This window comes from Quercus robur, chromosome 7, assembly GCF_932294415.1.
Source record: "Quercus robur chromosome 7, dhQueRobu3.1, whole genome shotgun sequence".
Lineage (NCBI taxonomy): Eukaryota > Viridiplantae > Streptophyta > Magnoliopsida > Fagales > Fagaceae > Quercus > Quercus robur.
In genome coordinates this window covers 40,281,154-40,304,322 of record NC_065540.1, presented here as the reverse complement: position 1 = coordinate 40,304,322, position 23,169 = coordinate 40,281,154, and the positions used below count along the sequence as shown (strand labels likewise).

The 23,169-nt window shown below is 37.1% G+C and overlaps 1 protein-coding gene, 1 long non-coding RNA gene and 2 pseudogenes across 2 annotated transcripts; all 4 read left to right on the top strand.

The window, feature by feature from the left end:
* The first annotated feature begins 6,071 nt into the window (after positions 1–6,071).
* On the top strand, positions 6,072–9,720 carry LOC126693433 (uncharacterized). The gene is made up of 3 exons (XR_007645356.1): positions 6,072–8,474; positions 8,604–8,758; positions 9,658–9,720. It is a non-coding gene; the product is annotated as an uncharacterized LOC126693433 (long non-coding RNA).
* A 2,163-nt stretch (positions 9,721–11,883) lies between these two features.
* On the top strand, positions 11,884–12,530 carry LOC126690916 (serine/threonine-protein phosphatase 7 long form homolog). Its single transcript, XM_050386025.1, has 2 exons — positions 11,884–11,967; positions 12,139–12,530. The coding sequence occupies exons 1-2, from the start codon at positions 11,917–11,919 to the stop codon at positions 12,496–12,498; spliced, it is 411 nt and encodes a 136-aa protein (XP_050241982.1). The 5' UTR covers positions 11,884–11,916; the 3' UTR covers positions 12,499–12,530.
* A 1,168-nt stretch (positions 12,531–13,698) lies between these two features.
* On the top strand, positions 13,699–19,271 carry LOC126693430 (uncharacterized; annotated as a pseudogene).
* LOC126693432 (tyrosine--tRNA ligase 1, cytoplasmic-like) lies at positions 18,962–23,139 on the top strand (annotated as a pseudogene).
* Positions 23,140–23,169: the final 30 nt, after the last annotated feature.

Below are 23,169 nucleotides of genomic sequence, written 5' to 3'. Positions count from 1 at the left end.
TTCAATGAAAGGCCTCCACTCCTCTGTCTCCTTATACAAATTTTTATAAAAGTTTACTACTTGAGCAGCCACCTCAGATTCCTCCTCATAAATCACCCCATCCAACTCCAAAGTACTCAGATGATTAAACCTTCTACGGGAATTAGCTACCTTATGGAAGAATTTGGTATTATTATCTCCTTCCTTTATCCATAACATCCTAGATTTCTGTCTCCATGATATTTCTTCCAAGGAGAGAAGATTTTCTACTTCAGATCTCACCACAGCTCTCTCTCTAGACTCTGCATCAGAGAGGCTAAACTCTACTTCCATGGCATCTAATAATTTCAAAGCCTCTAATAATTGAGTCTTTTTGCGTCCGACATGACCAAACTCCAAACGATTCCACTGAACGATATCTTCTTTCAAAGCCTTCAGCTTTTTGGCAAATACAAAACTAGGAGTACCAGAGAACGAATGTCGATTCCACCAAGAATGCACTCTATCAGTAAACCCATCCATCTTTAACCACATATTCTCAAACCTAAACGGGCTTTTCCCTCTCGCCATTCCCCCAACCTCCACTAGAATAGGGAAATGGTCTGAAACAGGGCGAGGTAAAATCCGTTGGATCACATCCGGATAACACTCCTCCTAATCAGGAGACACCAAAACTTTGTCTATCCTAGACATCGAAGGCTGGTCTGATCCGCTAGACCAAGTATAGCGCCCTCCCTCCAAAGGCAAGTCTATCAAATTATGATCCTTAATGAACTCCGAAAAAAGTTCCATTGTCGGAGTAAGACGAGAATTACCCAACCGTTCACTAGGGAAACAAACAATATTAAAATCCCCTATGCAGCACCAAGGGACGTTCTAGTATTGCTGAACACCAACCAACTCGTCCCACATTAGCCCCCTTGCATTGTTATCAACTGGGTCATAGACCCCAGAACACGCCCAACTAAATCCGTCCCTCACCCCTTGCCACCGAACAGACACAGAAAAAGAACCCACCAAAAACTCCAACCTCTCTAAAACCCTACTATCCCATATCAACAACACCCCACCGGCTGTCTGGATAACATCCAAAGCCACCCAATCCACAGAAGGACAACTCCGCAGGCTGCCAACCATCTGTTTGTCCAGGCCAGAAAGCTTAGTTTCCTGAAGGCATATTACATCACACTTCCACTCACGCAATAAATTTTTCACTATCGAACGTTTCCGACAATCATTCGGCCCCTTAACATTCCAAGAAAGAATTTTTAAATTCATAAAGACAAGAACCCCCCAACTGATAAGTTAGCTCAGCAGCCAACACACTACCTACCATCATAATTAACCGATGATTGCAAATTCCTCAGCTCTCTCTTCCCTTTATCCTTATAGATGACAACTTTTCTAGAAACTGGAACTTTCCTGTTCAACATTTTGGCGGCCTCCGTCTCCCTCTCAATCTTTTGTAACAAGGCAATACATAGCTCCTCATGTCGGCTCAATGGCAGCCCCACCAGTTTACTAAAACTAGAAAGTCTGTTCTTCACCCATCTAGAAACATCCAACATATTCACACACTCCACTGTCTCATTACCACAATTCAGGTCGGTTGAGGAAGGTAACCCAAAGGGAGTGATTGACAACAGAGGCATAGAAGAATAATCATCTCCGCCCAAACCCATACTATTCAATCCTTCCTCCGCCAAAGCACTCACCCTAGGGACACCACACAGTGCCTTCGTGGGTGACACCGCTAAGTTGGATTGCCCAAGATCAAGGACAGCTTTCGGCCTAACGTTGGCACAACTGACCCAGCCACCTTTAACCCCATCCTTGTCACCCAAAACCACAAGCCCAGCCCGAGATAAGCTCAAAAAGAAATCTGCTAAAAAACTTTCAACCGATGATCGCATAAACACCTTAACTGACTTACCCGGTAACACCATGGGTTCATCGGGGCTATTTCTGTCGGAGAAGGGGCCGACGACCTTACCCGGTGGAAACGAAGGTCCAACGGAGCTGGTTCCGGCATAGGAGAGGCCATCGGCCTTACCCAAAGGCAACCTGGGCTCGTCAGAGCTGGTTCCGGCAGCGGAGAGGCCGTTGGCCTTACCCAGAGGCAAACTGGGCTCGCTGGACCTTGTTCTGGAGGAGAAAGGGCCGTTGGCCTCCGCCGGAAGCTTTGCGTACTGGTCTGGCACTTCTGGCTCAGGATCGAATGACTGGGGATGCGCCAAAGTCAACTGAGCCTGGGCTGGTATCCCTTCTCCAGCCAGAGAGCTCTCACCCACTTCAAATGTACTTGGGCCTGAAAAAACTAAGTTAAAGTGGCCCACACCTGTGTCGGTCAACACTGGGCCTGTTCCTAGGCCCATCACAGGCTTTACAACAGTCTGGTTAGTTCTCCGTGGAATCCATAAAAGGGCCTTTGATGCATCTTTTTTGCAATCCCATCCCATTGCCCGTGAATCCCCTTTGATCTTGATTTCTCCTCCTTTCTTTCTAACCCAGGAAACCCGCCTCCTCCCTATCACATCAACTTCCACGACAAGACCTCTCCCTGTCCAGTAAGATCTCTTGAAATCACTCCTCTTCCCCTTTCCATAAGCTTTAGAATTCAAATTCAGACTTGGAAAACGTATCCTAGTGTCTGCCAGATTTTGCTCACCTACCTCTACCACCTCATTAATGCATTGCTCCCTCCTCACCCCTCCCACCACCTCCAACTTATCAGATTCACCCACCGGAAAATCCCCTGTTTTTGCACCTGTAATTCTCAGATTCATCCCCGTCTTCTCCTCTCCTAACTGTGTTTTTTTCCCCTTGACTGTGAATCCTAGTTGCTTTGACTGCTTTCTATCCTCTGTTCTACCGTGAATGCCTTGCACAACTTCAACAAAAGTGCTAGAGTTTTGAGCCTCCAAGTTAAACCTCCGCATCTGAGGAATGAACTTAGGAAGACCTTCTCCACCCACTGCATAATGAGAAGGATTCAGCAATTTTCTGAGTTCCAGGCCAAAAGCCCTCCAACCAACTCTCTCTTTGCCTTCCGGTATAATAAGCGACCTCCTAGACCCACCAGCTTTGAGTTCAGTCAACAGCAAGAACTGACCATAAGAGTTGGAACTCCTTTGGAGAGTAAATGCAGTGTCACCTTCTCTAAAAGTAAAAAACTGTATCTTAACTGTATCTTAGGATGGGACAGGAGATCATTATCAAAAACTAACCCAAGGAGGCATAGTTAATGCAGACTCACAATGAAAAACAATCTTGGTATAACTCATTAGCCTTTTATGGTTTTTCTATTTTGGTACTTTTTAGTTAATGCTATTGTTGCCTTGTGATGTACAAATTCCAATTTCTATTGGCTAGTTATTCAGGATCCCTCCACACTTCAAATATATTTTGATTATTATGCAATCACTCAAAGCCATTTTTCAAATATATTTTGATTATTATGCAATCACTTAAAGCCATTTTTCAAAAGAGATTTTAATGCTGTCCTAGAGAGAAGTTCTTTACGCTATATCCTATTGCAGTATCTAAATTTACTTTCATTATTATAAGTTTTTTGATATGTAATTAAACTTTTGTTGTTATTTCATTGAGACTGATCTTTTTGACATTTTAAATCCTATGTACTATTACATAATGGTATGCTTGAATAAAGTGTTCGTAGATGATTCGTCATTCATGTATGGGGGGATATGTCAAAGACTTTGTATTTTAGGGAAAATAACAATTTACCCTTTGTAGTTTCTTCCTATCATAATTTATTCATGAACTTTTGATTCTTACATTTTACACGTAAAATATGGATTAAAATAAAATTATTAGGGTTCTAACAAATGAAACTTGGTGTGCCTTGAAAGGTATTACTCTCCACCATTTCCTCTCCCTATCTACAAACCCCTCTGTTCTTAACCACATATTTTGAAATTTGAAATGAGTCTTACCCTCCATTAATACTACATAGTACCTATATCAAACAAAATAGGAAAATGATCCAAGATGGTCTGAAGCAATCAACTTTGAGTGATCCTAGGAAAGTGCTTCTTCCCAATTAGTGGAATTTAAAAATCTATCCAATCTGGACATGGATGTTCTCTCATGATTATTGGACAATGTAGTGACCCATTCAATCTGGACATGGACATGGACAAGCCCATCAGTACATCGACGTGGACATTCTCTACCAAATCCTTCTGCCTCTCACAGGGTCCAATCCACAAACGGATTACCCCATACACTTCTCACGATAGCTCTATTTACTACCGCCAACTTTGTTTCTTGTAAACACACAACGTCACCATTCCCCTTCTTCATGGAGTTTATGACCCTCAACCTTTGATCATAATCGTTTAATCCCTGAACATTCCTAGACAAGATTTCAATCATCATAAGATCAACTGTAGAGCCCTCTCCATCCTACTACTTTCTCTGTTGCTTCCTCTCTTAGAATCATAGTTCACTTACCGCTCCATATTTTTCAATTCCCTTACTCCTCTCGCCCCACATCTATGGTGTTGCTGTGGGGAACCTCTCTGTGTCCCAGTAGCTCTTCACATTCTCTCAATTGCCGCAAACTCGTTACTTCTTCCTTGTAGCCACATCTTCATCCCCATCAAGCCATCTGCCCTCTGACCCCTCGCTAAACATCTGTACAAGTGTCCTCTTTTAGCTGTACTCACTAACGTGTTTATTCACTATTCACCATATCATATGATGAAGAGTTTCTGTCCTTGTTATTTTATCATTTTATCCCTTTATTAAATACGACTGTCATAGGAATTCCATACAAGTTTTATCAGCATAACAATTGCAATTTTTTGGGCTGGTTTTTTGTTGTCAAATTATAAAAGCATAGTTTCCCTCCTGCTCTCCAACTATGTTATCGTGTTTGAATTTACTCTTATGTTTTTATCATAAGATATCCTCTAAAATCTTTGTAAATAGATCTGTTCATATAGGCACATCTTTATTATTTTGTGTAGTGTGACCTAAAGTTGGTTCATCTTCGTAATTCTTGTGGAGTGATCAAATTGACATTTGTTTTTAAATTATTGATTAATTTGTTTTGGGACCATATCTGACTGTGTATATTTTAATTTTATTATGATTTAATGTTTTGTTAGTTTTGGGATGAAACATTACTCATTTAATTTTGAGTGTTATTTTTGTTGCATTATAAGTTATAGCCTTTTATATTATATGTTACTACGATCTTTCATACTGGTTTTCAACATTTGAAATGTTAAACTGTTAGCAGATCCCTTTTTTTCATTTGTTTCACCAATTCGTTTGGTGAAAATTCTTTATTTGAGGTTGAATTGTAACTTTTCTGCTCAGAATGTGAGTTGATTTTTTTTGCCTTACTAACTCTTAGCGTCTCCCTAATGTTTAATTCCAAGCTTTGGGGTGCTTGTTTCAGCTAGCCTATTTAAGGCGTTTATTTTTTTTATAAATGACGCTACACAATTGAAGTCTTTGTCCCATTTAATGACTTGCACCAATCAAATCCTGCAAAGTGGAATTCATAAACTGGATTATGTTTGTTTTGACCTCGTTTTTTCAATGTTAAATTATAGTATTGTTTCAATTACATGAAAAGGTGGATCTCTCATATATGGACCAATCAATTACTGTTTTGTTTTTCTCTATATTATGTTGCATCAGTTTTAAAATCAAACTTGGAACTTTGAGATGCTTTGACCCCCTAAATCACAAGTTTTACTCTCTTTATAGATATTTAATAGTATTGGTCATATGCCAAAAAGAAATTCACTAGATGCGAACTAAATATAAAAAAGCAGCGATAAGATGTCTGAAAAACATAATAAATACACAATTACTACACATAAAACACCATAGAGCATGTAATATTATTTATAATGCTGTCTACAATTGGGTTATATCTGCTGAAAATTTACTTGGATCACAATGTTAAAACCCCTTTATTTAAGCTATTAAATTTTTTCTGCGAATAATTTATTTATAATTAATAACCTTGTCATAAATGGGTCTGTAATTCCAAGGTAGGTGGCCATCGTTATCCATGTCTTCTTTACCATCCCCCCCTTTAGGGAGAGTTGTAAATGAGTATGTGCTACTTCTTTACTTTACTAGATTGTAAATAGGAAAAACAAGCAAATAAAAAATATTTAATATTTGTCATTCCTAGTCGTTGTATCTCCTACCTATCTACAAAGCTGATCATATATTAGAGCACTTTTAGTCAAAGCTGTTAATAAGCAAAGAAAAGCCACAGAATTCATTTATTGTATCTCCTGCCCAATTTTTGAATCTTTTTAATTTTGCTGACACATGACAAGTTTTTTTTTGGTGAAAGTGCATTTCCTACTTTTCCATCTTGTTGCCACATAGTTCATTTGGAAGGAAAGGAATTGCTGGACATTCAAAGGCATTGAACAACCTATGGTGGTAGTGAAGTTGATTTTTCAGCGCACTTTGTAAGATTGGATGGCTAGTATGGGTGGTCATTCCTTCTCTAGTTTGTTGGATCTTCTTGATTGTTCTACTTTTACAGAATTTATATGCACCTCCATTACACTGGTTCTGTTACCTTGTCTCTCTTTTCGTGTTGGTAGGCAACTCCAAGGGGTTCTTCCTTATAAAGATTCCATATGTCAGGAAGGAAAGAAAAGATGCCCAACAGAATTCTTAGTGCTAACGATTGTTGCAGGGAAGAACATGGGTTTTGGGAAGGGGCATAATAAGGAGTAATGATGCAGAGAAAGAAGTAGCTCAATGAGAACGTGAAGCAGTTCTGAGAGACTTTATAAGTGTCAGTCATAAGGTACTCAAAGAGATGCATTAATGATTCCATGGACTAGTTCTCCTTCAGAGTATGATTCAAGATATGGTACATTCTCTTAGACCCCTCAAGATACTGAATGACTGAAGAAAAGATCCTAATTTAACTTGTCGGGTAGCAATTTATAGGTGAAGGGGGTTGCTTTTAGCTTATAATTGAACCGATTATGATCATTTGATATATGGCCTGACAAATGGAGGCTGTATAGGGCCTGAAATTTGCTGAGTGACTTATCAGTTATCAAAAAAGAAATTTTCTGAGAGTGACCCTAAGAGCAACACGTCCTTAAGGGCTACTCAGAGAAACATGCCTATCTCATCTTACTGAATGCACAGTGCATTTATGAGTCATGACTACAGAGCATATGGTAATGATGCTTCAGTATGTGTGCTTTCTATTTTATGTTATCTTCATCCTCAGCTGGATGACTGAAAGAATTATTTTAATTGCCCAATTATAAGGATTATTTTAGGTTAAAACTCTTGACAGCAAATTTTGCATGCACTCGGTCAAAGTTCACATCATGTACAGTATATATTCAGTAGCCGTTTTACAACGTTATTATCATTCCTGTTTAAGACAAATCTAATATTTTCTTGTCCGTTCTCTTTTCATTTTTCCAGTCGGCTCAAGCCTACTTTGCTTTCTTGGAGATCCTTTTCAAATGTCATTTGGCTTTTATTTTAAATTTAGATACAAGCACATTTATTTGTTTTGTTGGATCTCTTGAAGCATGCCTTAAAGGTTTAATTTGAATATCTTGATACAGGTTTGTATAGGGTTCTCTCTTTTTAACTTCTACAGATTCTCGTGATTTTTTCTTCTGTTTTTAATATTCTCATGATCATTATATCTTGCAAGAAAGATTTTTCTGTTACCTATAATAATGATTATTAAATAAAATGCTGAAGGTATCATAGGGACCACACCTGGTCACTAGTTTTAATCTTCCATTCCCTCTCCCCTTGGTCCAAAACTTACTCATCAAAATGACTATGATTGTTACATTAATAATTACCCTAGGAGCATTATGATTTTATCATAAGACTATTATGAGATGCATTTCCTTTTAATAATTAACTCTCAAAATGTCATTGTAGTGCACATCTGCAGTTGATAAATTGGCTATTTTTTGTTTTATTGATATTGTGGCCTCACCCAGTTCACCCGCTGCTCAGTGTCTTGCTCAACACAATACCAATTCTCCTGGTTTATTCCAAGAAGTAAGTTTGCTACATACTTGTGCTAATATTCTTGTGTTAGATTCAAGTAAGCAATGCAACTCGTAGGTTTTTTTTTTTTTAAATATATTTTTTTCTCAAATTGAGGGAGAATGGTATGAAATGGTAATTTTTGGAGCTGTGGTTGGTTTTGGTGGATTATGATGATTTGGAGTTGCGGCTGGGTTTGATGAAGGAGATGAAAAGTTTCTAGCGGGAGATAGGGTGACCATTTTTGTCGGTAAATGGAAGAATTTGAGCTAAACAAACGCTAGACCGGAATTGGTGTCAAATAGAAAATGAATTGAAAAGAAAATTGTGTACAAGATTTGAGAAGAGAAAATGAGTAGAAAAAATGAAAATTGAAAATGAATACAAACCCATACTGAACCAAACAGGCCCTTTGTAGCTGACTTCACTTTGGAATCTCTTCATTCCTGGTAAGATCAGTTATCTCCTATAACTTTTGAGTATTTTTTATGAAGAAAATGATGTAATTTGATTTTATTATGGATAGATTTAATGAAATTCCTCTTGTCTGAATTGATGAATTCAATATCTTTTACCAGTGGGCAGGCAGTGGTGTTTATTACCTTTTTGGGCTGTGCTCAAGATTAGTTACATCTGTACAGTTTTTGAAGACTGACACAGCAAACCTACTTGATGAATGCGCCCAAGATTGTAGAAGGTTTCAATCATTTCTTCAAGATTTGATTCTTTCCAGGTGAGATAGCAGCTATAATTTTAGCAGTGATGCAATGCTTTCATTTTCAGTCATTAAATCTTTACTGTTGCAATTTGAAACTCCTTGTGTTTTAGTTGCACCGAGAAAGAAGGATAGCCAGGAGGCGGATGGATTAGCTCTTCATTAGTCATATCCTTTGCAATCTTCTTTGATGGAGGGAAATGGTGAAAGGGAAATCTACTTTAGAAAACTAAGTTGCTTTGAGAAAAGAAAGAATGAACTAGCTTTTCACACACTCTTGGAATAATACCTCATAGGTAGAGATTTATTGGATTCAAATTCAACTAGTTACAAGGAGGGCAGCTATATACTATACGAGTGCTTCCCTTTAGCAAGTATTTTTACTGTTGAAATTTGAAACTCGTGTTGTAGTAGCACTAAGAAAGAAGGATACCCAGGAGGTGGTTGGATTAGCTCTTCATTAGTCATATCATTTGCAATCTTCTTTGACTGAGGAAAATGGTGAAAATGAATGCTAATTTAGAAAACTAAGTTGGTTAGGGGAACACCCTTTCCAAATAACAATAATATTCTAACAATTTTGTTAGTTGCCCGGTTTTGAAAGATAATGTGAAGCTAGCATCTCGAGATCAAACTGAAAATCGAGTTTTTAAAACTTGTTTTTGGGGTTTTTCCTATTATGACATGGACAAATATTCCACGTAGATATCGAGTTTTTGAAACTCAATTTCTGTTTAACGTTTTTTTTTTTTTTAAAACCTTCTTAAATCGAGTTTCAAAAACAAGGTTTTGACTGCATAAAACCTATTTGCACTCAAACATTCCACACTCTCACTCTCTGCGCTCTCAAACTCAGTTACTCTAAAATTTCAAAATCAGTCACTCTCACACCGAAATCAGCTACCCTGTTCTGTCAGTTTCCACGGGCTCTGTTCTGTCAGTCTCCACGGGCGGTCTTCGTTCTTCATCTCGCATGCTAGGTAAGAATTCTCCGTTCCTCTTTTGCTGAATTTATGTTATAGATTTGGGTTTTTTGCATGTTGGGTTAGACATTGTTAGAAATCTAAATGTTAGAACTTATTTTGACTAAAGGACTTGTTGCTGCCGTTGTTTTTGTTTTTTGGTTGTGGATTTACTTGGGTTTTTAGTTGCTTTTGATACATGCCCATTTGGGTTTTGTTTAAAATTGCTTTATATTTGTAGACATAGATGTCATTGAAATCAGAATGTGGTTTTTTTTTTTTTTTTTTGGTGGGATTGAGAATAAATGGATAAAGGAGTTTTCTTTATTTTGTTTCTCATTCAAGAATCATGATTGTGTTTATGGGCTTTTAATAATAATAATTCAAATTTTAATTTTCTTTAGTGATAAAAAGCTTAATGGGTATTCCTTGCTATGTGTGTTGTTGGATGACCAAATAAATCTTGAAACATATATTAAAGTTTATGAACCAAATATATGGTTAAGTCACCGTGACATTGTCTTTTGTGGTTGGATTTTAGCATCTTTGAGAAACTTTTGTTGTGTATTGCATGTGACTTGTTCATTTGTCACATTCTTTTGTAATATAAGTCATGTGATGGGGCTTACAACTTTGTTGCAATTTCAATAATGTTCTTCAAAGAGCCTTGTAGCTTGGTTACTTTGGCTCTCCTCCTTTATGAATTATGTGGGACATTCAGGGTTTAAATCCCACCTCCCCCATTGTTGTAACTATCGAATTATTAAAAAAAAAAGTTCTTTGTTTGCCATACCTTTATTAAACTAAGGAAAAATAGTTTAAATATATAAATGTTGACTGCCAGAGTATTGACCGAAATTAGTTGAAACTTGGAACTTTTAATTAGTGATATATATTTGTAACCATTGCTTAAAATATTAACTTTTGTTTAGGTATAGTATAATTAGATAGGATGCTGTTCAGGAATGGACTATTTGGTAACTTTCTAAATAAATTACATAATGATTTATCAGTGAATTAAGCATGGAAAAAAGAGCCAAGAAGTGAAATTTTGCACGTATGAGCTGATACATACTGTTCTTTGCAGTATGAAGCCTCAAATCGATGAGGATCCAGAGATTGTATTAAGCCCTGGTCCAGACGATCCTTCATTGTTGACGCGACAACGATATCATCGATCACAGGACATTTGGAATGGCGAGGTGAAATATCTAGTTCTAACAATCTCTTTACTTTTTATGTTGTCTTTGACTTTTAGCAAGTTTTTTCAAAGTTGTATATCTAGTTCTAACAACAATTATAATTTTTATCGATATGCAGGACCCGGGCTCACTTACATGCCGTGGTTGCGCTAAGGAGATGGCAAACATAACGATACGAGATAATTGGGTCATTAACATTATCAAGTTGGTGGGGTTAGAAGGATTGTTTAGGGCCCCTTCCAAAGAGATAGATCATTGCCTAATATCGGTCCTAGTTGAGTGATGGCAGCCGGAGACTCATACGTTCCATTTTCCACATGGTGAGATGTCAATCACCTTACAAGATGCGGAGGTCATTCTCGGACTTCCTATAGACGGTGAGGTCTTGGTTGGGCCGACTATTGTGGTGGATGGGAATTGGAGGCAACTGTGCGCGGAGTTGCTTGGTTTTGAAGTTTCGGAGAATGACAACAAAATTTTGGTGGGCCAAAGAATTCACATCAGCCGCCTTGTTGATAGCGTTGTAGTGCCACTGCCTCATGACGCAATGGAGATTCAGATACATCAGTATGCCCGGTGCTATATTTTAGCGCTGTTAGGGGATAAGATATTCATGGACAAGTTGGGAGATAGGGTGCATCTGATGTTCTTGGAGTTCTTGCGGAATCTTCGTAATCCGCCACAATATAGTTGGGGTAGTGGTTGCTTGGCCTGGCTGTACAGAGAGTTGTGCCGGGCAAGCGATAGAGAGGCATCACAGATTGGTGTGCAATTGGTCAAGAATTGGGCATGGGCGAGGTTGCCATTCTTGTGCCCGAGGATAGGGCCCCCACTTGGATGTGATTATGGTCTATGGCCAAAAGCTCCACTTGCATTTAAGTAAGTATTTTCCTGATATTTAGTGTGTTATGCAATGTACTCTTCTTAGTAAGTAGTATTATCTTATCTTATGTTATTCGCTCGTAACTGTAGGCGGGTGCGGGTGCCAAGCCCGAAGAGTAGGCCATCGGACATGGCCTTGATCCACTATCGCGAGCAATTAGTTAGAATGCGGCTAAACCAGGTAATAATATACAAAAATTCTGATTGGTTATGTTAATTTTCTTTAAGAATATGTTAAAATCATTGCTTTAACATATCTTCTGTTTTAATTTTTTTTTTCCCTTTATCTATGTATTCTCCCTTGTTTCACATTTTAAGATGTTATGATAATTGTTTTTTGTTTCTATTGTAGATTATGTGGCAGCCATATGAGGCAGACTTCGGCCACTTTCCTGACTTCTGCGTTACAGGGAGGGATACGTGGACGGCAAGGGTGTCACTTGTGTGTTTTTGCATAGTAGAGACACACCATCCAAACCGTGTCCTTCGACAGTTTGGGTTGGTACAGGGGCGGCTCGACTATGTTGTGTACGATGAGAGACTGCATAGAATAAACTTGCGTGGGAAGGTGGAAAAGAATTGGAGGGAGGAGCATGGACCGTATATCCTTACATGGGGTATGAGACAACAACAAGTTTGCCATGCACCTCTTCAGATTGGTGAGATGCCCCACGATCATGACTATTACCGCTGGTACCGTCTGGTCACTTGAAAGTATGTCAACCACAACAACGCTAAATTAGATATGATGGTAATGTGTTGTAATTAGATTTTAGATATGCTTTGTTTTTTCTTCAGTACATGTACGAACGTAGAATCAATTGATTTCTTTTTCCAGCAAATCTGGTTTGATCTGATTGACATCCAATTCAAGACTTTCTGTTACATACAACATTCTAATAAAACTTTAAGTTCTTAGTTGATTGCTAGAGTAGATTAATTAGTACTATATTATCCATTCTATAATTGACACATAAATGTCTAAAATCTTATTGTACTGATTCCTTCTCTGTTTCAGATTGAAAGCCATTTAGCGCTGTTGGAGATGCTTCCTGTAGGCAGCTGTGCACACAACTATGTCCGGCGCATCCTAAATAATGTGGTTGGGCTTGGTGGTGGTCCTGCAGCCGATGGGCAGGCAAACAATGGGCATGACACTGAATCGGCAGCTACTGCAACCCCAAGCACAAGCGCAACACCCGTAAGTACACCGACCCGTGGTCAGCGTGCTACTGCAAGTCTAAGTACAAGCACTGCTAGAGGCCGTAGTCGGTTTGCTATAGCAAGCCCAAGTACAAATGCAGCTAGGGGCCGTGGTCGGCCTGCTATAGCAAGCCCAAGCATAAATACAAGTAGGGGCCGTGGTCGGTGTGCAACAATCCCTCGGGTTGTAACTAGTCCTGAGATACCTGCACCCATCCTGCACGCATCTCCTCAGCCCGAGGTCCATCCACCCATCCCAGATACATCTCCTCAGTCCAAGGTCCCTTCACCCACCCTACCTTCGCAGCCTAGTTTTGATCTCGGTATTGATTTTCATTTGACCCCTCCTATACTCCCTGAGACACCCTCATACCCACCCACTAGCACCAGTGCACCCGTTATGCCTGTAGACCCACCTACCTTATCCTCATTTGACCCTCTAGGACCTCCAGTTGGGATTACTACTGTACAACCAGCTACTGATGTACCAGATGAGCATCCCCCTCATCATCCCTCACCCCCACAAGGTAGACCGCAACGTACTGGAAGAGCACCTACTTGTGGGACAGGTGGACACAAAATAGGACGTGTAGGCAGCTCTATGTATGATAACATTAATTACAATGTAATGATATATTTTGTAGTTTACTTTATAGCTTATCATTACACCGAATATTGATTATATGCATCTAATATCTTTGCAGCACGATGATGAGCCTAAGGATGATGCGCTGCAGCCTCCTCCCCCGCCCAAACATTACACGAGGGTTAAAAAACGCAAAATTCGTGAACCATGAAAAAGAGGTTTGTTAACTACCTTGTTTATGGCATGGTAATAGGATCTAATAGCCTTCCACAACTATCTTGTTTAGTGGTGTCACTCTATGTCAATGCTTTGTAGTCACTCTATGTCATTTATGCTAAACTGGAAATCACCAATGCTTTAAGTACTTACTGTGGTGCTAAACTCCATTTGTTTTTGCACCCTAACTTAAATAAAACAGGTGAGAACCTATAAAAAAAAAATCTGGAAGATGTTCCATCAGAAAGTTTAGGTACATTTGGATAGTTTCACATTCAAGTAACGCCTATTAAACTATAAGGCAAAGTACAGGTACAGGTACAGCTGCTTGTCTACCACATTCTCTTATAGATTAATCTTGTGTTGTTTGATTAGGACAGTAAGAAGAATGGTGAGTGTCTGGAAAAGATTAATGAAGTTGCATCCCTTAGATGTGCATTTGAGTTATTTGATGCCAACTTCTTCAACGATAAAAAGGTGACTTTTTATAACTTGTAATACTGGTGTTTTGGTGTTGCTTTATATCTGTAAATTACAAAACAATCCATGTTGTAATGGTAATTTTAACTTTAACTCAAACAAGTATCTAAAGTCTTTATCTAATTTAGATTCTGGAGATTGTCAAGGGAGTGAAAGAGCTCAATATCCCTATTATCAGAGCTAATTGGAAATTAGTTGCTTCTGTTAATGGAGGGCTGCATAATCCATCTGTTTTGGTGTTCAATCCTGAGTGGAGCACTGAGCAACCACAAAGCATAGGCAAAAAGATTTCATTACCCTTTTCTCATTGGCACTAAGAGACCAACAAATGAAGAATATATTGCTTTCATGAGCGTAAGTCTGTTGCCACCATGCTCCTCTCTCTAGGTCTCCCCTGCTTCCCAATGAGTGTAATTCATCTTATGATCTTATGCATATCTTCAGCCAATGTCTTGATTTAACAATACTAAATAGATTTAAATTCTATGAGGACTCCCTATAAAATCCCTTAGGACCCTTACACTGTCCAATTGTATTTTGTCACATAAGATTTTTTTTTTTTTAACTCCACATATAAACACAGTCCTAATAGAAATATATTAACCACTGTAGGTTGCTTCTTGGAGACCATCATAAGCCCTTTTGGGCTATGACCTGGCAAAATCTTAAAATGGGATTGTGTGACCAAAGGTAAACCATGTGGATTATTTTTAGGGCTCAAAATGAAATTTAGGGAGGAGGTTCTTTTTTTTCTTTTTCCCCTGTTTTTGTATCTTTTCTTTTAGTAAAAATCACGTAGATAAATTAGTTTTAAACATGAAAAACAAGTCTTACAATATTTGTAGAAAATAGAGAAAAATGAAATAGGCAATCAAACCCTGTGTCCTCTTTTTCCCTTTTAACATGGAATTTGATAATTATGGTAGTTAATTGGTTTCTTTTAGGATTGTCCTGCTACATGGAGGTACTTATTCTTTTTTTTTTTTTTTTAAATGAAAATTTAATGCGACAAGATGTAATTAGATGATGTAAATAGGGGGTTTTATCTAAAATGCTAAATTGTAAATCCTGAAAGATATTCTAAGAAATCGATTCCATTTTGGCACACCAAAAGCAATAGTTTTAATCTACCAAAAATTATGACAAGTAAAGTAATCAACTCTGTTAATGTACAAATCTTAGCCAAACCATTCAATTTCTTATGTCAGTTGGTGCAATTGAATAAACACTCATACTTTTCTAAATTTTGACTAACCTTATGTTTTTGAAATTTTTGGATTGCTCCCCTCTCAAATGTATATGCTCTACCATGCTGCTTTTGTCTCATTTATAATTTTTTGTTGCCTGTTGTTCAGGTTCTTGAATTAGGGGAACTGATTAAGACAAAACAAATTACTTCAGAGGAGCTTACTCGCATTTTCTTGCAGAGGTTGAAAAGGTAGTAGTGAGCAGAAAAACACCCCTGGTTTCTTTATTTTCATATTGTAATATTTAAGATCTCTTACTAATAAGACATTGTGAAAATACACAAGGTACAATCATGTTCTTGAAGCTGTGGTCTCTTATACTGAAGAACTAGCATACAAGCAAGTGAAACATGCTGACGAGTTGCTTGCCCAAGGGGTTTATTTGGGTATACATCTTCTTTTCAATTATTGCAACATACCATCACCCTAATAGAATGATATAACAATTTCTTAGGTTGTTTGTTGGGTGGTAAGGGTCAGGAATGTGCTGTTTACCTTAATGGCATGTAAATTCTCCCTTATATTCTTAGAGCATGCCAGCCAAATGATCTGGGATATTTTTATTGATAGAGTGAAAGGTCACCTATCGGCTATTGGTTTGATGTTCTACCACTGGACTGCTAAATTGTAGATGCTGGTTCCTTCATTATCTTAGCAAAAGTCCCCATAATTCAAGCCAGCTTTTTGAATTGAACTGGATATGTGCGTTTGGATGTAGCTTTTTGCTATAATCTTATTTGCTTATTTGGTAAAAGTTGGTTAAAAGTATAACTAAAAAGCTAAAAGAAAAAGCTCTTGTCAAACATACACAGATCATGTAACTATACACCTGTATGTTTATCTGCTAACTGTATGCAATATTCTTTTTAATAATTTAGGTCCAGTGTGTGTCATTGAGCTCTACCTCAAACAGCATCCCCCCACCCTCATCCCCACTTCCCCGAAGAAGAAACCAAAAAAAAAAAAGGAAAGGATTGATGGTAAGTGCATGGAATCGAAACCCGATGAGTGCATATGAAAATTTCAATCAGAAAATAAATAAATAAAAAATAATTTAGCGTAAGTATCTTGTATGTATGGGGAGGGGGATGCAGCAAAGAAGCAGCAACCTACTGGAACAACTCATGATATTTTAAAGAAGGCTCCGTTTTTATGGAACATCACCTTCATTTGGAAAATGCCACTTTATGATTTTTTTTTTATTTTTTTTTTTTATGTGTGTGTGTGTGTGTGTATGTCTCCATTTAATTTTGGTTACGCTTTCTTGTGCTTTAGGTCCTCTCCATGGAATCCCTTATGGGTTGAAGGATATAATTTCCGTACCCCATTACAAAACAACTTGGCGTTCAAAAACTTTTAAAGATCAAGTTATTGACGTTGAAGCTTGGGTATACAAGAGGTATTGAGCATGTTTTAAAATGTAAAATTTTCAACTAGAAAGTATATCTTAAGTTTTATTTTGCTTGCAGAGCTATGATTTTGCTTAATATAGGTTGAAGGCTGCAGGGGCAGTTCTTGTTGCAAAGCTTGTTACTGGATCTCTGGCATATGATGACATCTGGTATGGCGGTAGGACAAGGAACCCATGGAACATTGAGGAATTTACAACGGGTTCATCAGCTGGGCCTGCTGCATGCACATCAGCTGGTATAGTTTAAATTTTGATTGTTAAAACTTTTTATTCCCTTTCATCTGTTTTGGGGTCTGCTGACTCTGCTTGGCTTAACGGCTCTCCAGTGTGCTTTTCATTGTTGTAAGTAATTGGGAAAAATTAAATTTTATACCCTATAATTTAAGGGTCTAACAAATTAAACCATATAATTTTCAAAAGTCACAAATTAAATCTTGAAGTTTCAAAAAATAACAAATTAAACCTTATAGTTTCAGGACTAACAAATTAAACCATGGAGTCTTGATATGACAAATTATTGATTGTCCTAAAGCTTAAGTTATTAGGAAATGGTAAATTTAATTGTTTAATCTTTTTTTTTTTTGTATAAGTAATAAGAATCATATTAATCATGAAGAAAAAAACGAAAACAGCAAATACAAGGTGTTCATGATGGTGAACACAAGAAATAGCAGCAAAAAACAACAAAGATAAGAAAAGCAACTTAAGGAGCAATACTAAGGGAAGTAAGAAACTCCAGAGTAGACGAACAAGTTGGAGAACTCCAGATTAAATGATTAGATTAGATTATTAAATTTAATCATTTAATCTGACACTCCCAATTCATGAGTGGCTCTAAACGGCCCTTATTAAGTGTGCCCTTATTAAGTGTGGCCAACACGTAGTAATTTTTTTAATGGAAAGTAAGGTGCTCTACTATCAATATAAAATTACAATTGTCCCAAAAGCTTAAATTGTTAGGAAATTGTGAATTTAATCTAACACAATAAGTAACAAATTAAACCCTCATCATATATCAAACTCCAAAGTCAATGTTGGTTCACTTAAGTGAGTTAAGGTTTAATTTATTACTTTTTGAAGCCTCATAGTTTAATTTGTTACTTACTTTTGAAACTATAGTGTTTAATTTGTTACTTTTACTTTTTAAAACCCTAGACTTTAATTTATTACTTTTGAAACTATAGTTTGTTACATGGGCAAAAAATTTTACTTTCCCTAAGTAGCTTGTATGCATGTGTTGAGGTTGGAAACTTGCTGCACTTCATACCACAGTTTCTTCCTTATAACCAACAGTTGAACTTGTCAGATTTATTTGAAGAATTTTTTATAATAAAAAAAAAAGTGCTTTGCTTCAACTGAAACATTATTTATATCATCTCAGGTATGGTTCCATTTGCAATTGGTTCAGAAACAGCTGGCTCAATCACATATCCAGCTGCTTGTTGTGGTGTGACGGCATTAAGGCCAACATTTGGTACTGTCGGTAGAACTGGTGTAATGAGCATATCTGAAAGCTTGGTACTACATCAATTTTCTTTTTGCATGTTCATGATGGTTAACAGGGGTGCAGTTATTAGTTGAATTTACATATCATCTGTTTACCAGGATAAGCTTGGCCCATTCTGTAGAAGCGCCACAGATTGCACTGTTATTCTGGATACTATTCAAGGAAGGGATCCAGGTGATCTCTCATCAAGAGACAGTCCCCTTCATGATCCATTCTTGGTTGACATCACCAAACTTATTGTTGGATATCTTGATGATGCTGAGATGGAGGTTGGTAGTCCATTTTGTTTTCCTAAAGTTGAAGCTTGAAGCTCCACATAAGATGACAGTGACCACCCTTCATGGATGCCATTGCTTCTTCTTCTTTTCTCTTGTTTAAACCCTTCAAGTTATTCCTAAACTTTCTTTGGATGGAAATTTCAGGTTGTTTGAGTTCTTGCATCAAAGGGTGTTAATGTGATCCCATTCAACCTGAATTACACAGTTGACTCTGTTCAAGGTATCCTGAATTTTATGATGGATGTTGATATGTTGTCTCACTTTGATAAGTGGCAACGCTTAGGGCAGGATGATGATTATGAAGCTCAAGATCAATGGCCCATTGAACTACGTCGTGCACGCATGATACCAGCAGTAGACTATGTTCAGGTTTTCATCTGATTACCATCTAGAGTGACAGGAGCTTTCAGTCTTAATGTGGAGTAGACTCAAAGCTTGAACATGTTTTGTAACTTATGTCAAATGCAACAGCGAGTTTCGCTCCCCCTTATTTTTGGCCCATCTAAACTTCATAAATTTTATGATTATTCATTTTGAAATCCAGGTTTTATTTCCTATTTAAACTTTCAACTTATAATTGAGTTCACTTGTTCATAATATATGGGCCACTAAATGCGGAGAACAAACATGGCTCTTTCACAATCAAGCCAGACATAATGATGTCCGAAATTTAAATCATGAGGTTTGGGTTTTGTAGTAAAATTAGCAGTATAGAAAAAGTTTGACATGTTTGTGCCCGTTAAATTAATTTTTCACGGTACGAAACATAGAACGATTAGCTGACTTTGGTGATCTCTCTTTTTGACATGTTGTGTTTGCAGGTTACATATGATTTTATTTATTTTTTGTTATTTTAAGTTTCTCTTTCCCAGATTTCTACTCCAAATTGCTTTCACTCACATAACTTTCGCTAGCACCTTTCACTTTTAATTTTCCACGTGCTTTGTATTTACCAGTGAGTATTGAAATGATATGCTGCAGATGTTGATGATTTAACTGTGTGCCTCTTAAAATTTACGGATCAACAAACGTGGTTTGTTTGCAATATACTGTCAACTGGATTATTAGGCTAAGGAAGCCACGATTTTGATAAGATATTGCATTATTTGTCATTAACATTTAGGGTGGTTTGAGTTCTAAATTTTTCAGTACTTTAATAATGAGTGTTCTACTTACATCCCATACTTATTACATTATTATGTAATAACTAATTATTTTGATTTTTCTTATTTCTTGGAAGACCTATTGCATAAATTTGTTTTAAACTTTACTTGTTTAACTTCCCAAATGCAGGTCCTTTAAATTTTATCATTTTTTTCCTGGTCGATGCATCTTCTGGCTCTCATGCATACGGTGCTAAAGCAAATGCATCTTCTGCATCGAATGATGACGAGCTTCATCAAGAAATCTCAGTTCGTTCGCTAATACTCATAATTCCATTGATTATTTTGTGGACACACACATATTCGTTGGAGTATTTTCAAGAAAATCCATAGAGGAGGTACAAGAGGTGAAGATGTTGCTGGAAAAGCTACAAGTCAGAATGAATAAAGCAGAAGCAAAGGCCAACAAGCTTGAAGTGTCATTTGAGAATCTTCTCGAAAAGAAACCCGAGGTTTAATATCTGAAAAAACTTAATATTTGTTTAATGGTAGTTATTTGAAAACATAAAAAGAAAAAATAAAGAAAACATAAAGAAAGAATAAAAAAAGAATATTTAAATGAAATGGTAAAATAATAGAAGTTTTGATGTTTAGTGGATTGTAAAGTGGTAAGTTAAAATTGATAAAGCAGGAACTGAACTGAAATTGTAAATGCTAAAATATTTAGCAGTCTTGATAAGTATGCTCTAATGGTTTAGTGATAAAATCACCACTCGTATTAAAGGTTTAATGTTCAATTTAATCATTACTTGTGATAGTGGCTGCATGATTTGAACTCAGAATACTATGATAATTTCTCATGGATAAAACTATTAAATCTGATTATGCTGGACATTATAGCAAGCGGCGTTTATCATAAAGTTAACTCAAAGAACCTGCAATCTATAATAATGGGACACATTTGTGTATTTGGGATAACACTCGATTAGAGTCTGTAGACGTTATATTTGTGTATTTGTTGATACTGTAATACTGGCTTTAGAATTGTGTTGCTTTATTGGGTTTTGGTATGATTTATGTTTTGAGGTTGGAGATGGTTTTTAAAAAAAAAAAAAAAAATTTGTTGTGCAGGGAGTTATGAAGGCAATAAATGTGAACAAGCTGACATCTGCTGGGTGCAGAGTGAAAATATGGATTGTAGATTGGTTTGCCCAACTAACCAATAAGATGGGAGGTGACTTGAAGAAAATTGATGTTGTTGGGCGCTACCTCATTGAGATTTGGAAGGCCATCGAGATGGATATTGATGGAGGGAAGGTGGAGTTTCTGTGGTCCTCAAAGGAGATAAACTCAATCAAGCTCATGAGTACTGGCCTCTTGTGATGGATATAGCACGAAGGAATACGGTTTCAATGATAAAAAGGTGAATTATTGTATGACAATTATTATTATTACTTTAACATGCTGGTGATGTGGTCGTTATTTTTACTTATATTATATTTTGCTGCAGGTGTGGTCAAATTATGGGTCGAAGTGATGAGGAAGAGTTGACTGCAGCACAAATTTTCTACCCATGCATGCAATGTGCTGATGTGTTTTTTCTTGAAGGTGCTTCCTTTTTCACTTCTAGTTTGTGAATAGACCATTTGGTTTTGTGGAAAAACAAATTTTTTTTTGAACTGCATGAATTTTTTATAAAATAAATAGGCCGACATTTGCCAACTGGGAATGGATCATCAAAAGGTGAATGTACTTGCAAGAGAGTACTGTGATCACATCAAGAGGAAAAAGAAGCCTATTATTTTGTCACACCGTATGTTCCTAATTCTTTATACTGACTGTTTCTCTAATTATTTTTGTATCCTGTAACATTTTGTGTATAGTTGTGTGGTCTTTATTTGTTTTGCTTATTGGTAATTTACAAACATGTTACCCGGTTTACAAGACGGTCAGGAGAAGGTGTCGAAAAGTGATCCACTATCTTCCATTTTTATGGAAGATGACGAGGTAGGGTGCATGTATAGGGGTATCAAATTGCCATTTAGGGGGTTGTATTGCGTTTTTTTTATTAGTTGCGCATAGCCTAAGGATAGTGGATTATAAAACTAGGTTAACCTTAGATTTATTCTGCCTCCATGTTGTAGGCTGAAGTAAATTTGAAGATAAAGAGAGCATACTGTCCTCCAGATATTGTGGAAGGGAATCCATGCTTGGAGTATGTGAAGTACCTCATTTTACCTTGGTTTAAAACGTTTGTAATAGAGCACAGTGCAGAGAATGGTGGTGATAAGTAAGTCATAAGGATTTTATTATGAAAGCTTTACTTATTTTATTTAGTTAATGCTAGGACATCTGCCTTTTCACATGATGGTCAACCGTTGCATCTTGTTGAAAGTGCGTTCTCCTTAAGTAATTTGTATAGTTGCTTGAGCTATTTTTCCAAAATCAATTTTCTTTGGGAATATTAAGTCAAATTGTTTTCTTCCAATGTAAGTTTTCTCTACAATCTAGGAGCTTCGAAAGCTTTGAAGAATTGGTTGCTTACTGTGAAAGTGGAAAGCTACATCCAGCTGATCTTAAACCAGCCTTGGCAAAGGCTTTGAATAAGATACTAGAGGTATGTTGTTTCCATTTATCCACATCCTTTAGGGTATGTTTGGAACTGCCCCATCCAAACATAGGGTGAATTTTTTGGAAGGGTGGGGCTATTGCAAAGTATGCTCAAGGGAGCCTATAATTCATCAAATTCGTTAATTCTGTGGTCTAACTTCTTTGTTTTGTCTGTTTGCAGCCTGTAAGAGAACACTTCAAGAATGACAATAATGCAAAAGATCTTTTGAAAAGGGTTAAGGTATGGTCGATTGACTTTTAAAATTAATTTCTTTTAATAATGAGTTTTGAAAATATTAAGAGTGAGAATTAGCATTTGCACATATAAATTGTGCCTTCAATCAAGAGATGTTTTGGTTCATTGCATTTCAATTCCAATTATTTTTAAAATAATTCTGTTAAGGAAACTCAACCAACTGGTGTTTGGTTTTTGTAGGCTTACAGAGTCACAAGGTAATGTGGAACGCAGCCGTCAACTTTTTGCTCCTTCCAAATTGGTGGATTAAAGGTCTAGTATTTGTGAATTGGCTTGTAACCATTGCACTAGTGGTCAAGCCTTGTTGCAATGACAAGTGCCTTTCACCAAAAGTTGAGTTGTTGTGGGTTCAACCTTAACCACTCCGAAACCCCACAAATAGTGAAAGTTTTGTGCACTTAGTACTACGACCTTGCAGCCAGTTGTATTCCTTCATTGAGAAACATACTCGTTTTAGGCAAGTATTGGATTCTATGTTTTGAAAAA

Excerpts from the sequence above, each read along its gene's own strand:
- LOC126690916 (XM_050386025.1), top strand. The coding sequence starts at position 11,917 with ATGGCCTTGATCCACTATCGCGAGCAATTAGTTAGAATGCGGCTAAAC. Across the intron at positions 11,968-12,138 it reads TTAGAATGCGGCTAAACCAG|ATTATGTGGCAGCCATATGA; the intron begins GTAATAATATAC and ends TTTCTATTGTAG.